The sequence below is a fragment of the Hydractinia symbiolongicarpus genome, chromosome 3, assembly GCF_029227915.1.
Source record: "Hydractinia symbiolongicarpus strain clone_291-10 chromosome 3, HSymV2.1, whole genome shotgun sequence".
NCBI classification, from domain to species: Eukaryota; Metazoa; Cnidaria; class Hydrozoa; order Anthoathecata; family Hydractiniidae; genus Hydractinia; species Hydractinia symbiolongicarpus.
The window spans coordinates 30,836,701-30,849,906 of NC_079877.1; the positions used below are offsets into that span (position 1 = coordinate 30,836,701).

At 35.4% G+C, this 13,206-nt stretch overlaps 1 protein-coding gene across 1 annotated transcript; it reads left to right on the forward strand.

Annotated features, from left to right (window-relative positions):
• The first annotated feature begins 12,044 nt into the window (after positions 1-12,044).
• LOC130637034 (demethylmenaquinone methyltransferase-like) lies at positions 12,045-12,812 on the forward strand. Its single transcript, XM_057446887.1, has one exon. The coding sequence runs from the start codon at positions 12,045-12,047 to the stop codon at positions 12,810-12,812; it is 768 nt and encodes a 255-aa protein (XP_057302870.1).
• Positions 12,813-13,206: the final 394 nt, after the last annotated feature.

Below are 13,206 nucleotides of genomic sequence, written 5' to 3' on the forward strand. Positions count from 1 at the left end.
TAGAAAAAACAGCTTTCTTTTAAACCCAACCCCAAAATTAACAAAAGTCAATTATTTTGTTTCTACACATAATATCTTACACAAAATGTAAAATGTCAAAAAATCAATTTAAATATAAAAAATCGCTCATTTCGGTCTCAGCTCAATCTCTCCCATAACCGTTTATACAAAATTTCTAACCTAATCGTACAAAAAAATTTTGGTAACATTGCATTTTGTCTTCTCTAACAAAAGTTGATCACACAATGTTTAAGTATAAAGTAACTTATTTTCGTAGTAATCGAGGCAAGTTACGTATGTGCCTGATAACGCATGCTTAAATAGAACTTTCCCATCCATTTTTACGCACAAGTAAATTCTATTCGTACGGGCTAGACGACCCGTTCACCCTCCCCTGTAAGTTAAGGAAATACTCAGAAAGTATATTAAGATTGGTTGAGTGACACAGAATCTTATACCTATCTATACGGTTTCTTCCGGTAAAATAGACGAAGTCAATCCACTTTGGCTCGGAGTAAATTTTAGCGTAACGCCACGCTTTGGGGACACAAGCATGAGAAATAAAAAATGACCCGTATATTTTTGTCCTTGGTCACACCGTGTGCAAAAACAAGGCGTATTAATATAGATATGTCCAAATGTTTTTAAATAAGCATGATGAAATGTGTCTTGATTGGTATTGGATGAAATATTTCTGAAATTCGCTAAAATATCAATATTTGTTTTGCGTAATTTAATGACTAAATGCACTTGTATTAAAGGTTGATTAAAAGTATAGCCTGCAAACAGTACTGTTGAAATATTCTCTTTAAATTTAGATGTCTCAACTTCATGTAAAACCACAGGATTAAAAGTCACATGTCAAGACAAGTTTGCGGGACAAGATAAAAGCTTGATAGCACAGGTGAGATCGTGCACAAATGTTCTTGTGGCAATTGATATTGAAGCGCTGGGCATAAAATTTAACTTAAACGCTCATTCGTCTGTATCTGTGCCTTTACCAGGATTTTCATATCGTTGCATATAGTAGGTGTATTTGTCATAAATGATTTCAATGACGTTGATGGTACTATCGAATTGAAAGTTTACTTCTAAAGGTAACTTTGTTGCTTTTATTAAAATTTTGAAACATCAAATAAGTACTATCTCGTTATTAAAAAGGTGCAACTAAAATACATTCATAATAGTGACACTCCCAATTCTGTTGCTTAATTTACATTTGGGAAAACCAAAGTGGTGTATGCTACTTGGCCTATGACCACAACCTATGCTAGCCTTTGAAGCCTCTTAAATGACTCCTGTAAGTTGTTAAAAAAACATTTTAGACACAATAAAAACTTAGGACGTCTAGATGTAGTCATGACGTCTAGATGTAGTTGCACAAATTTAAAGCAGCTACATGGAGCGACTAGGGATATTTTTTTAAAGTGTAATTTTTTTGAGGAATGAATTTCAAAAATGTAATGGTTAACGGTACACACACTTTTTTATAAGAATATCAAAATTTAAACCGGGCTGGTCATTATTTTATTTCTCTATTGTTTTTAATTTCTCTTTATTTTTCTAAACAATAGGCTACTTTTTAGCCTGAAATAACAGCAAACAAACCAGATTCTGATAAAAGCGTGATGCATTATAACCAAAATAAACAAAGGGGGAGGCGGTGGTTATGCGGACGAGTGTTAAGGGTTGCTAAAAAAAAGCAAAACGAGGAAAACGGTTGTGTAGGAAAATTTTAAAAAAGTGAGAATAGTGTACACCTACATGGTTTTTTATTTTGTAAGAACATGCTTTATAAGAATATCAGGCTGGAATTTTTGGTTAATCACAATTGGTTTATTTGTTTAAACAACAGAGACATAAGAATAATGACCAGCCTGGTTAGAATTTTTATATTCTTGTACATAAGCATGTAATAGATTTCAAATTAAATATATACGGCGAGTTGATTTACTTCGTCTATGCTTTACATTGGCTGGTATAAAGAAGGGAAGCTGGGAAATTTAAGACCTTAATGCACCCGGTCAATGACCTGGACGTTGTGTTCAGTGTTTTAAAGAAAAAATTAACACTTTGCGGTTGAGAAGTGGTAATCCACATGCGAAAGAATTGTGCGTTGTCAGACACCGCGATCATTAATCAACGCGAACATTATCCATGTGAGGTATATTTTTTACAATTAGGTAAAAATACCTTTTGAAAAACCAAAGTGATGCTAATGTATACTTACAGAAGCTTGTAACCCATTCACCACAAGCAATAATATGTATTAAATTAATACGTTTTAAAAGTTCTGCACGTTAAATTACTTGTCTTTGTGCTAATCTTCCCAAGTTGTTGTTTCTATTGTCTGCACAACAGAATCGTCATTCTTTTTTAATTTTGCATATAGGAATTTCATTGCATTTTAAAAATGCTGAGATGGACGAATACGCAACTGGACAGTACTTAGAGTGCTTTTCAATCGCCTACTTTTTATGAAAAAAAATGCATGGGTTTTGCTTTGCTTATCAACAAAAGAAGTTTTCCTGAATGACATTGCAATTGACCATTTGGGACATAGTTAGTTACGAGTTGGAAACCAATACTATCCTCGCAGGCGAGATAGTAATAACATTTGTGATAGTCATTGTGTACCACTGTCAGCCTGGAAAATATTTCCAAAGCGTATGTTTATAAGTGTTAGAAAATTTTAACCAGACTGGCCATTATTCTTGTTTCTCTATTATTTCTCTACTGTAATCCCAGCTTGGTATTTCTATAAATTAAGTTCTTATATGAAAGCGTGGAGCACCAATCAGGTGGAACACAAAAACATAAACAATTTATAACAATGTATTGCCCGTAAAAAAATAAAAATGCATTCCGACGGTCTTGAGGCGTTACTACAGGTGTTACTACAAAAACGTTTATCGATGAGTTTACAGGCGACGACTGTATACTAAAATTATCACTTTTATCTTTGTTTTGAACATAAACGATGAAGTTCCGTCTCGGAGATGGAGACCCGTCATGTCACATTAATTTTAATTGGGTTTTTATAGTTTTTTCGCGCACTTTCACATTGCTTCTAATCTCCGTACGAATAGGACAAGCGTGTGGTAAAAGTGAGAATCGAAAATATCGTAGTTCTTGATTGAAATCTTAACGTAAAGAGTTTCTTTAAGCAGCAAAAAGGAAGCAAGCGCAGTAAACGACGCAATAGTTAGTGTTTCATGTTTTATTTTTTACGTGTAATAGTATGTCTATCGACACAGGCTATATTTGTATTTATATATTTATGTTGTGTGACCGACCGATGTACCGTATTTTATTCTACCGCCCCCGTGTGTTTGCATAGCTGCGTCTGCTTTCTTGTGTACCGTCCGCGCACAAAACATTTCATAGTAGTCGAACCGATCTACATCGCATCACGATAATTTACCGATTTTTATTTATTATTTTACCGTAAACTTTCGCTTAACAAATTTATCACAGTCCCGGCTGGATATGTCATTTAATCTGTTTTAACCACTTTATCTGTATGGATCGTTAGTGTTAGAAGCATCATTAGTAGCAGATAGATAGAAACATTAGCAGTTGATTAAACGTAATCACTATACATAATGGATAAACGAGTTAGAGCTACGGTTAACTCAACCGGAGTTTTAAATGAAAAAGTAAATTCTCTAAGGACTAGTCGAAGTGGTCATATTGGCATTATAACTAAAATAATTAATCGTTTATCACTCCTTCTAACAGAACAAAATAAAGATTTAGAGATAGTTAACATGTCAAATAAACTTCAAATAAAATAAAAATCGACCAAATAAAATCTGTTTGTGAGGAATATTTTAAACATTCTAACGCTGATGATAATTTAGAAATTGATAATGCCATAAGTCAGGACTCACGTCACCGCTCGTCGTCGCATCGACCACCTTCAAATCACTCTAGATCTTCCACACATTCCAGTTTATATCATCACTCTTCTCACAGCAGTCAAAAAAGCCATCATAGTAAGTCCCAATCGACATCATCTTTGAACTTGCTCCTACAGAGGAAGACTGAATCTGCTGAGGCTCAGTTACAGGTGAAACTTGCGGAGGAAAAGCTAAAAAGGGAGTTAAATTTATTAGAACGGAAGAGAGAGATAGAGCTTAAAATATTGGAACAAAAGAAAATCTAGAGAGAGACGAAATAGTAGAAAGGTTGAACGTAGTGAAAAATAAAGCTGAAATCGCCAGATTAAGAGAGAATATAACAGAAGAACATGTTGCTTCAGAAGATATGTCCGTTAGATCGCAAATTACACAGCCATTAATATTTAGAAAGAGGAAAAGCTCGTCTTCTTATGTACCAGCCACCGAAAACCTTCGAATATTAGATAGCAGAATTGACAGAGAAGAGAGAAATATTTCATACCAGATAGACGTATCATCTCTACAACATCCTAAAAACGACACTACTTTCGCTATACCTAGTGACATCAACAAACATTATTCAAAACCACATTCTTCATCTTCATCAAACCATTCAACAAAAAGCCGTCACTTCTTCAACATCGATGATGTACCGTCTGATGCATCTTCGTCAGTCAATCAACATCCATATAAAGATCATACTAAATTACTTTCATGTTTAAATCAGGATAAATCTCAAACGAACCGTTCAGAACTATAAGATGTCGAAAACAATGTCTTCAATAATCTGGAAAATATCGATAAATCTCGTTATCAACCGATTGATAAATTTATTGACGATCTTATTGAAGGACAAGAAACCATTATAGAAGATGGAAATGCGATAACTACCGCTAGGGTACTTCGTTGTGAGTATGAATCAAGGAATCTACCAGTTATTGATCTGTTTAGGCTTGATGGTTCACCTAATAAATGGCCAGAGTTTGTGGAAAACTTTAAATCTAGAGTACACCTGAAGGTTTCCTTTGACGATAACACAAGGATGGAGAGGTTGATTAGTGTATTAGACGGTGAGGCGAAGAAGACGGTGTTATCGATTGGTGCAAGTGGCATATTTTACGCATCTGCATTAAAAGCATTTAAACGTGACTTCGGTAATCCTTTTGTTGTATTATACTTTAAATTAAAAAACGTTCTCGATCTGCCTCAAATACCACCTCGCGACAATCAGCAGCTTCTTAATTCTAATAATACTTGGCTAATCTCCATGGGTTACAAATCTGCTATTAATTCAACTGAGAATCTAGCAAAGGCTGTGGCTAGATTACCTCACCACCTTCGCAATCAGTTTTACAAATTTTCGAAAGACAAAATTACGAGTGAGAATAGCATTAATTTGATTGACTTTGAGAAATGGTTGAGTTGGAAGTTGTTAGAGCAATTCAAGCCAATAGCAAATTTAATCGCAGATCAGGAGCAGAATAAAATTAAAAATGGAAAGGAGTCGAGAGATGAGAAAAGAGTGAGAACATTTGCAACAGCTGCAGGTAGTGAACGCAGTACGAGGTGTTGGATTTGTTCAGAAAATCATTTTGTTTTTAAGTGCAGAGAATTCGAATCAAAACCGGTGGCAGATCGTAGGAAGTTTGTTTTAGAAAAGGGACTTTGCTTCAATTGTCTTTCACCTTCTCACAAAATAAAAGAATGTAAATCTATCTGAAATCTGAAGAGGTGTCGAGAAGATAAATGTGGAAAACCTCACCACCCTGCTGCATTTAGGACCGCCACAACAAAATGAAAATGAAGATACAAAGAATGAATCTAAGGCAAGAATCACCCGATCTTGTACCACAACTGACACCTATCTTCAAGTTATCCCGGTTACCGTAACTCATAACAACAAACCAGTAACAACCAACGCTATTTTAGATAGTGGATCAGATAGCACCTTAATTTGCGAAGAAACAGCGCGGAAACTCGGACTAGGTGGGTTTTACATGGATGATTATCCGGACTCCATGAAAACGGTGGACGAAGCCGTATCGATTGTGACAGAAGCATTGAAAAGTTGTGGCTTTCGTTTAACAAAATGGCTTTCAAATTCTTGTGAAATTCTTAAGTGTTTTCCAAATAATGAAACCGTAATCAACGTCAATCTAGATCTAAACAAATTACTGACTGAAAGAGTACTTGGTATGTTATGGAATCCAAGACCTGACTATTTCACATTCAGAGTTGTCAACAAGCCATCACCTGAAACTAAAAGAGGTATATTAAGTTTAACAAGATCAATATTTGACCCACTTGGCTTCTTAACACCATTCATTTTAGAAGAAAAACTTATCATCCAATCTTTGTGGAAATCCAAAATAGACTGGGATGAAGAAAAACCAACCGAATTAAAAACAAGGTGGTTGAGCTGGAGAAGGGAACTGGAGAAACTAACATCGATCAGCATTCCTCGATGGCTCAAACTACAATCCGATAGTCAGTTGATTCAACTACATATTTTTTCCGACGCTTCAATCAATACATATGGTGCTGTCGCATATCTACGTATTCAAGATAAGCATACCGTCAATGTAACATTCGTGATGGGAGAATCCAGAGTCGCCCCGTTAAATCCGAAATCTTTCACAATACAAAAATTAGAATTACAAGCTGCTGTCTTGGCTACAAGAATGAGAGAATCAATTGTGAGTAGTCTTTCCATGGACCTCAGTACCAAATTTTGGACAGATTCACAAATAGTTTTGAAATATATCTCGAATGAAAACCGAAAATTTTCATTATTCGTTATGAATCGCATCAACGAAATTCGTACTACGACTAACGTCAATTCGTGGCGTTTTGTGCCAGGGACTCTGAACCCAGCAGACAATGCTACAAGATATGTACCACTATCATCGACCGAGAATTCCAGATGGTTAACCGGTCCATCGTTCTTAATCCAAGAAGAATGTAATTGGCCAGACCAAAACCAAAATGTCATTCAAAGTGAAGAAGACACAGATATTACCAACTTTTAGTCAACAAGTAATGCAATACCAGAGAAAACATCTTTTATCAAATGGGAAAGTAATTCCGATTGGCAAAAACTCTGTCGCCCCATTGCGTGGATTATCAAATTAAAACGAAATTGGTTGTTATTAAAGCGGGGAGCATCTGAACGTGAAAAATTTGATTACCTGACCGTTGGTGAAATTGAAGCAACAAAGTTACAGTTGTATAGCATCTCACAACAAGAATCCTACCCATCAGAATTCGAAAACCTACAATCACACAAGGAACTACCAAAAAGATCGCCACTTGTAGCTTGGAGACCAATGATGCAAAACAATTTGATTCGTGTTGGAGGAAGAATTGGTTTAATCGATATACCATTTGAGTCGAAGCACCAAGTGATAATCTCGTCCAAACACCACATTGCACGACTCATAATTCAACACATTCATCATACAAACTTCCATGTTGGACAAAACGCCACACTAGCACTATCAAGACAAAATATTTGCACTCCGACTGGAAAATCCTTTGTGAAGAATTTGATAAATGCATGTACATACTGGAAATCAAAGAAAGTCAAGCCAATGTCACGACTTATGGGAGATCTACCAATCGATCGTCTTGCTGTAGGTGAACCACCATTTAATCGATCAGGAGTAGCTAGATTACTTTGGTCCAATGATTCTCAAGACAAGTAAGAGGACAAGAGCTTCATCTGGAACCGTGAAAAGGTTTGGAGCATAGTTTACGTGCCGTTCATATTGAGCTAGCTGGAGATTTATCGACAAATAGTTTCATTTTTGCACTTCGACGTTTTATCTCAAGAAAAGGAAACCCCAAAACAATCACCAGCAACAACGGAACCAACTTCGTCGGCGCAGACCGTGAACTAAGACAGCTGGTAACGAATCTGAATGAGACAAAACTTCGAAAAGAGTTAACAAAGAATAGTATCGAATGGAAGTTCAACCCACCATTTTCACCATGGATGAATGGAGCGATGGAATCTATGGTAAAAATCACTCAACGTCCGTTGAAAGCGATAGTTCGTGATCGCGTTTTCACCGAAGAAGAGTTACGTACATTCTTGACTGAAGTAGAAGCAACCATCAATAGCCGACCTTTCTATCAGCAGTGACGCAGATGACTACCAAGCACTAACGCCAAATCATTTTCTTATTGGAAGAGCGTCGCAAAATACACCTGTAGATTCTGTATTTACGGACCTCGACGATCGTAAAAGATGGAGAGCCGTACAGGCTGCTTGAAATATGTTTTGGAATAGATGGAGAAAGGAATACCTGTCTTCTTTGACAACACGTGCTAAATGGAATACAAACGACGACCAAATTAAGGAAGGAGATCTCGTGATAGTTAGAGACCAGAACGTCTTGAAAAATCATTGGCCGCTGAGACGCATTGCGAAAATCTTTCCTGGCAGCGATGGCATCAACAGGGTTGCAGAAATGAAAACTGCTGATGGAAATTACATTTGTCCCATCCGATCACTTGCGTTACTGGAACGCAGTGCTAAATGAAAATGTCACCTGAACTATGCTTTGCAAACGACGGTGAATTCTGTTCTTTATAGGTGTACATAATTCGTGAAGAAACAACAACGACGTTGTAAAATTCGATGATAAATCTTGAGCAAACGATATTGCAAAGCGATGATGAAGAAATCGGAATGACGTACATAAACGACGTACATCTTTAACGAGTCCAACGTAAGCAAGATAATCAATTATATCAAATAAGGCGTTACTAGATGGACAGTCGTTCATAGACGAGTACTCACTGGTGTAGAGTGTTTTGAACACGATGAAGTTCCGTCTCGGTGATGGAGACCCGTCACGTCACATTAATTTTAATTAGGTTTTTATAGTTTTTTCGCGCACTTTTCACATTGCTTCTAATCTCCGTACGAATAGGACAAGTGTGTGGTAAAAGTGAGAATCGAAAATATCGTAGTTCTTGATTGAAATCTTAACGTAAAGAGTTTCTTCAAGCAGAAAAAAGGAAGCAAGCGCAGTAAACGACGCAATAGTTAGTGTTTCATGTTTTATTTTTTACGTGTAATAGTATGTCTATCGACACAGGCTATATTTGTATTTATATATTTATGTTGTGTTCGTATTTAAGCTATGAAACGTCATCATCATACTGTACTAGACCGACCGATGTACCGTATTTTATTCTACCACCCCCGTGTGTTCGCATAGTTGCGTCTGCTTTCTTGTGTACTGTCGGCGCACAAAACAATCTTCCAATCAAAGTCGAGATTCCCAGAAAATATTTAAAATAAATGGATTATTAAAATTCGTTTAATCAAAGGAGATACGTTAAAAATGCTAGTCTTAACGGAAACATAAATGTATTTTGTGGCAAAATTTGTCATAACAATAATAATAATTAAATATAACCACACCCGTTTGGCAAACATGTAAAATATTGAACAATAAAATGATTCAGCAGTGTTTTACGGCTTTACATGAAAGGTAAATTTCACCTTCTATTAAACAAATGACTATGATACATCTTTAACATAAAAACATCTTCTTTGTGTAAAATTATTCTCACTTGGTCTTATAAACTAGTTAACAGACATACTAAACAATAGCATGTCCGTCACAGGAATTTTATACTAGCGGATCAGGTCTGTAATATTAAATTTGGAATCATAAATTTTCAATCAGCAGCTGTGTGTGCAGCCGTTCACCCCTCTTTTAAAGAAAGATGAAAACGCTTTGTTACCCTTCACTAATTTCGAACTGAACTTAGTGGCGGCTGAAATGTGTGAGAATATTTATATCAGTAAAATGTGTTTCTTGTCTGCTTTTGGAAAACGAAATCTTCAACTTGCTTGATGATTTATGTAAGAGCAATCGTGCTTCAGACAAAAAGTCATTTTACTTCTTAAAAAACTGTACTACTCCTTTCACGTATTACCAAAACCAAGTATCATCAGCTTATACTTGTGCCAATATCGGGAATTTTTATTACGTTGAGAGCAGGCACAAACAAGTTTTTGTTGCTATTTTGTTGCATGTTATTGTTTTAGATAAAGCTTGCTGCAAAATTTCTTTTCTACCACGTTTCAACCACAGTTCTGCATGAGAGATTACCACTTAAGTGCAATAGTATATGCGTGGATCCAACTACTAGGATTCTCCTTTTTAATACTTCCTTGTAGCAAAATAATTAATTTTGTGTTTTTGTTTTTTTTCTAAATCTATGCAGTTTTTTTAAATTTATTCGATTATCACCAGGTTGCTTTCTGTTAACCTGCAAAAGAGTTTTGATAGTAGGATACATATTTTCATTTAGTACCAGTGAAAAAGTCGTCGAATGCAAGTATTACTTCTGGCGGTGTTACTGCTATTGTTACTGCACTATTCTTGCATTACAATTTTCTATACTGACTGCTGTCAATAACTTTATATTCCATTTTTTAAGACAAATAGATTGTGTAGGTTGTGGTTAGCTAACCCATCTCTAAAATCTACAAAAAGCACGTTCTGTACTCGATTTTGCATTAATTTTCGAAGATTTTCAAATCTGTTTTTCGAAGGTTTATAACGTGAAGAAGAAAAAGAAATCTAAACAGTGGAACATCCTCTCTCCCATGTTAGAATTACTTATGTTAGTTGCAATTTTCGTTTTTATGATGTTTCGAATGATTTTGTAAGTGCACTTTTTTTAATAATTGTTATGGTAAAAAAAAATTAAAAAAAATAAAATTTTTAAAGTAATCCAAGTGATGCTGTAATTATTATCTGTTATTTGTTTTTGAGTTATAAACAGAAGTCGATTGATATCTTTGTTGACACAGAAATTATATTTTAAGAATAACATTTAAAGATAACAAACCATGTCAAATCTAGATAGCAATTCTGCAGTGTCAGCATCAAAGTATTGTAGATCCGCATGTTCAACCTTTCTTTATTAAATATCACTCAAATCTTTGATAAAATGCAAAAAAGATTCGACCAGGGCTTATTTTAGTTCGAATTAAAACATGGCGAAAATTGCACATAAGATGACACAAAATCAAAACAAAACTCATTGAGCAAAATAAAAAAAGATTGAATGGAAGAAAACATATATGTTATTGAGGAATATTTAAACATGAAAGTTGTATTTACTGGATTTTGTCACAAGGTGACTTGAAGTAGCTCTGATTAAAAAAAGTTCCAAAAGTCTTTTGACTAAAACACCTCAAAGTGGTTAAAGAAACGTAATCCAAATTATGAAAGCTGTTTCGTATCCATGGATGTCCAAATAACCTGGTTAGTGCGTGTACCCTTAGGGCCGTTGGATTTTCAACTTTATTGAAGTATAAATAGGCCAGTATAAATAGGGTTAAGACTTTTATATTCTTCATGAAAAGCTTGCATTTACTGATGTTCCTACAATATGCTTATTCTTTTGCTTGCTTGCTTGTTGTCGTTCATTGAAAAGATGATTGACTCTCAGACCGCGAGAGAAGGAAAGTGGCGTCGCAGCAAGGACGAAATGATCGCATAACGTTTAATGGACATAACTTGTGATCAGTCGGGTTTGAGATATCCTAATGCAGGCCAATATGGCCACCAACTTTCAGGAAGTAGGTGGTAAGAAATCGGGTTCTAAGACGGAAAAATATCGAAAAATAACAATGAAAATAACAGTTGTGAAGTTGAAGGGCACACGACCTGTCTAGAGCCAATTCAATGTGTTTACTGAGGTCTCGCGTGTTTTAATACTACTGCTTTTAATTCATTTCATAATCACCTTAGCATATAAACTTATTTTTTGTTTTGAATGAAAACAGCTTAAGTGTTATTACGAAGATGTAGTCGTTGCACCCGTTCCATGAAGTTCACTTGATTCTTAAATATTTCCCGTAGCATCATTGAAAGCGGCTGACCTTTCTAATGACATCAAAAGTACCGAAGACAACGCTTTTATATATTTTTTACACAGTCATTTATTAGTGGTGTTAAAATTTTGTTATGATTTTTCTTAACATAACAGTGTTTGTTTGTGAACACTGCTCATGATAAGCTTCAACAATATAAAAAGTAGGTAGAAAATAAATAAGGTGATAGTAACAACACGTTCAACATAACTTAGCTAAAACGTTATCTAACAAAGATGGCGACACATAACGCTACAGATTACAAGAATCAAAATCACCTTGTCCAGAAAGCAACGTTCTCCAAAATGGTATCAGGATTGGACATAAAACCAGGCTTTAGATGTCTTGACGTTGGTTGCGGACCTGGTAATTTTACTAAACTTTTAGTTGATCTTGTGGGAAAGAATGGATATATCCTTGGCATTGATCCTGATGAAGACAGGATTAGTCTTGCGAAAGAAACAAATTCTCATATCTCAAACTTAGATTTTTTGTGCATATCTGGTGGACATTTGCCGACTGATCTTCCAAAGTTTGATGTTGTTTATTCAAGTAGCGTTCTGCATTGGATGACAGACGAAGAAAAGTGGGAAACTTTTCAACGTATTTTCAGGTTAATGAAACCTGGAGGTACATTCGCCTTTGTTACTGTTTTGGAATTGCCCTATGCTATAAAGGAGGTTTTTCGTTACGTTGAAGATAGGCGCACCGTTCCTCACTTTCTGTATACAGAATTCCCCAGCGTTTTAAAGTATAAACAAAAACTAGCAGAGTATGGATTCGAAGTTGTAGATATACAAGCTTTAGAGCACGCCTCTGTTTTTCACACAACAGAACAGTTTTTATCATGGTTAACCGCAACGATGCATACTGAAATTAACTTAGGTGAACTCTGTCAAAAACATAAAATTGATTTAAAAATTCAAACCAACAAACACGGCGAATGCACTTTAAACGTCCCTCGCATTTGGGCTTATGCAAAGAAACCAAACGCATTGTTCTGAAGATTTAGCATTTACATCAATAGCAATTCTTATATGGAATTATTGTTTAAATATAACTGATGGTAGGACGTTAATGAACTTTTAAATTGTGTTCATAACGTATTTTTGTCTGTAGGCGTATTTACATTTGCCTTAATAAACGATGCTCGCAAAAAAAATGTTTTTAACTGCCACAGTTGTTATTTGTCTGTCCGAAAGTGGTGCCACGGGCGAAAATTTTTATATTTACACAAAATAACAAATGCGATATATTTTTACCGACTTGTGATTGCTGGCGTGGTAAATCAATCACAAAATGTCGTCTTTTAATGAATAGCCAAAAAGCACGATTTTTTTTCATGTTGCTTCACAGCTGGCAGTTGTGAAGCAACATGAAACGACCTGAGCTAGTCAA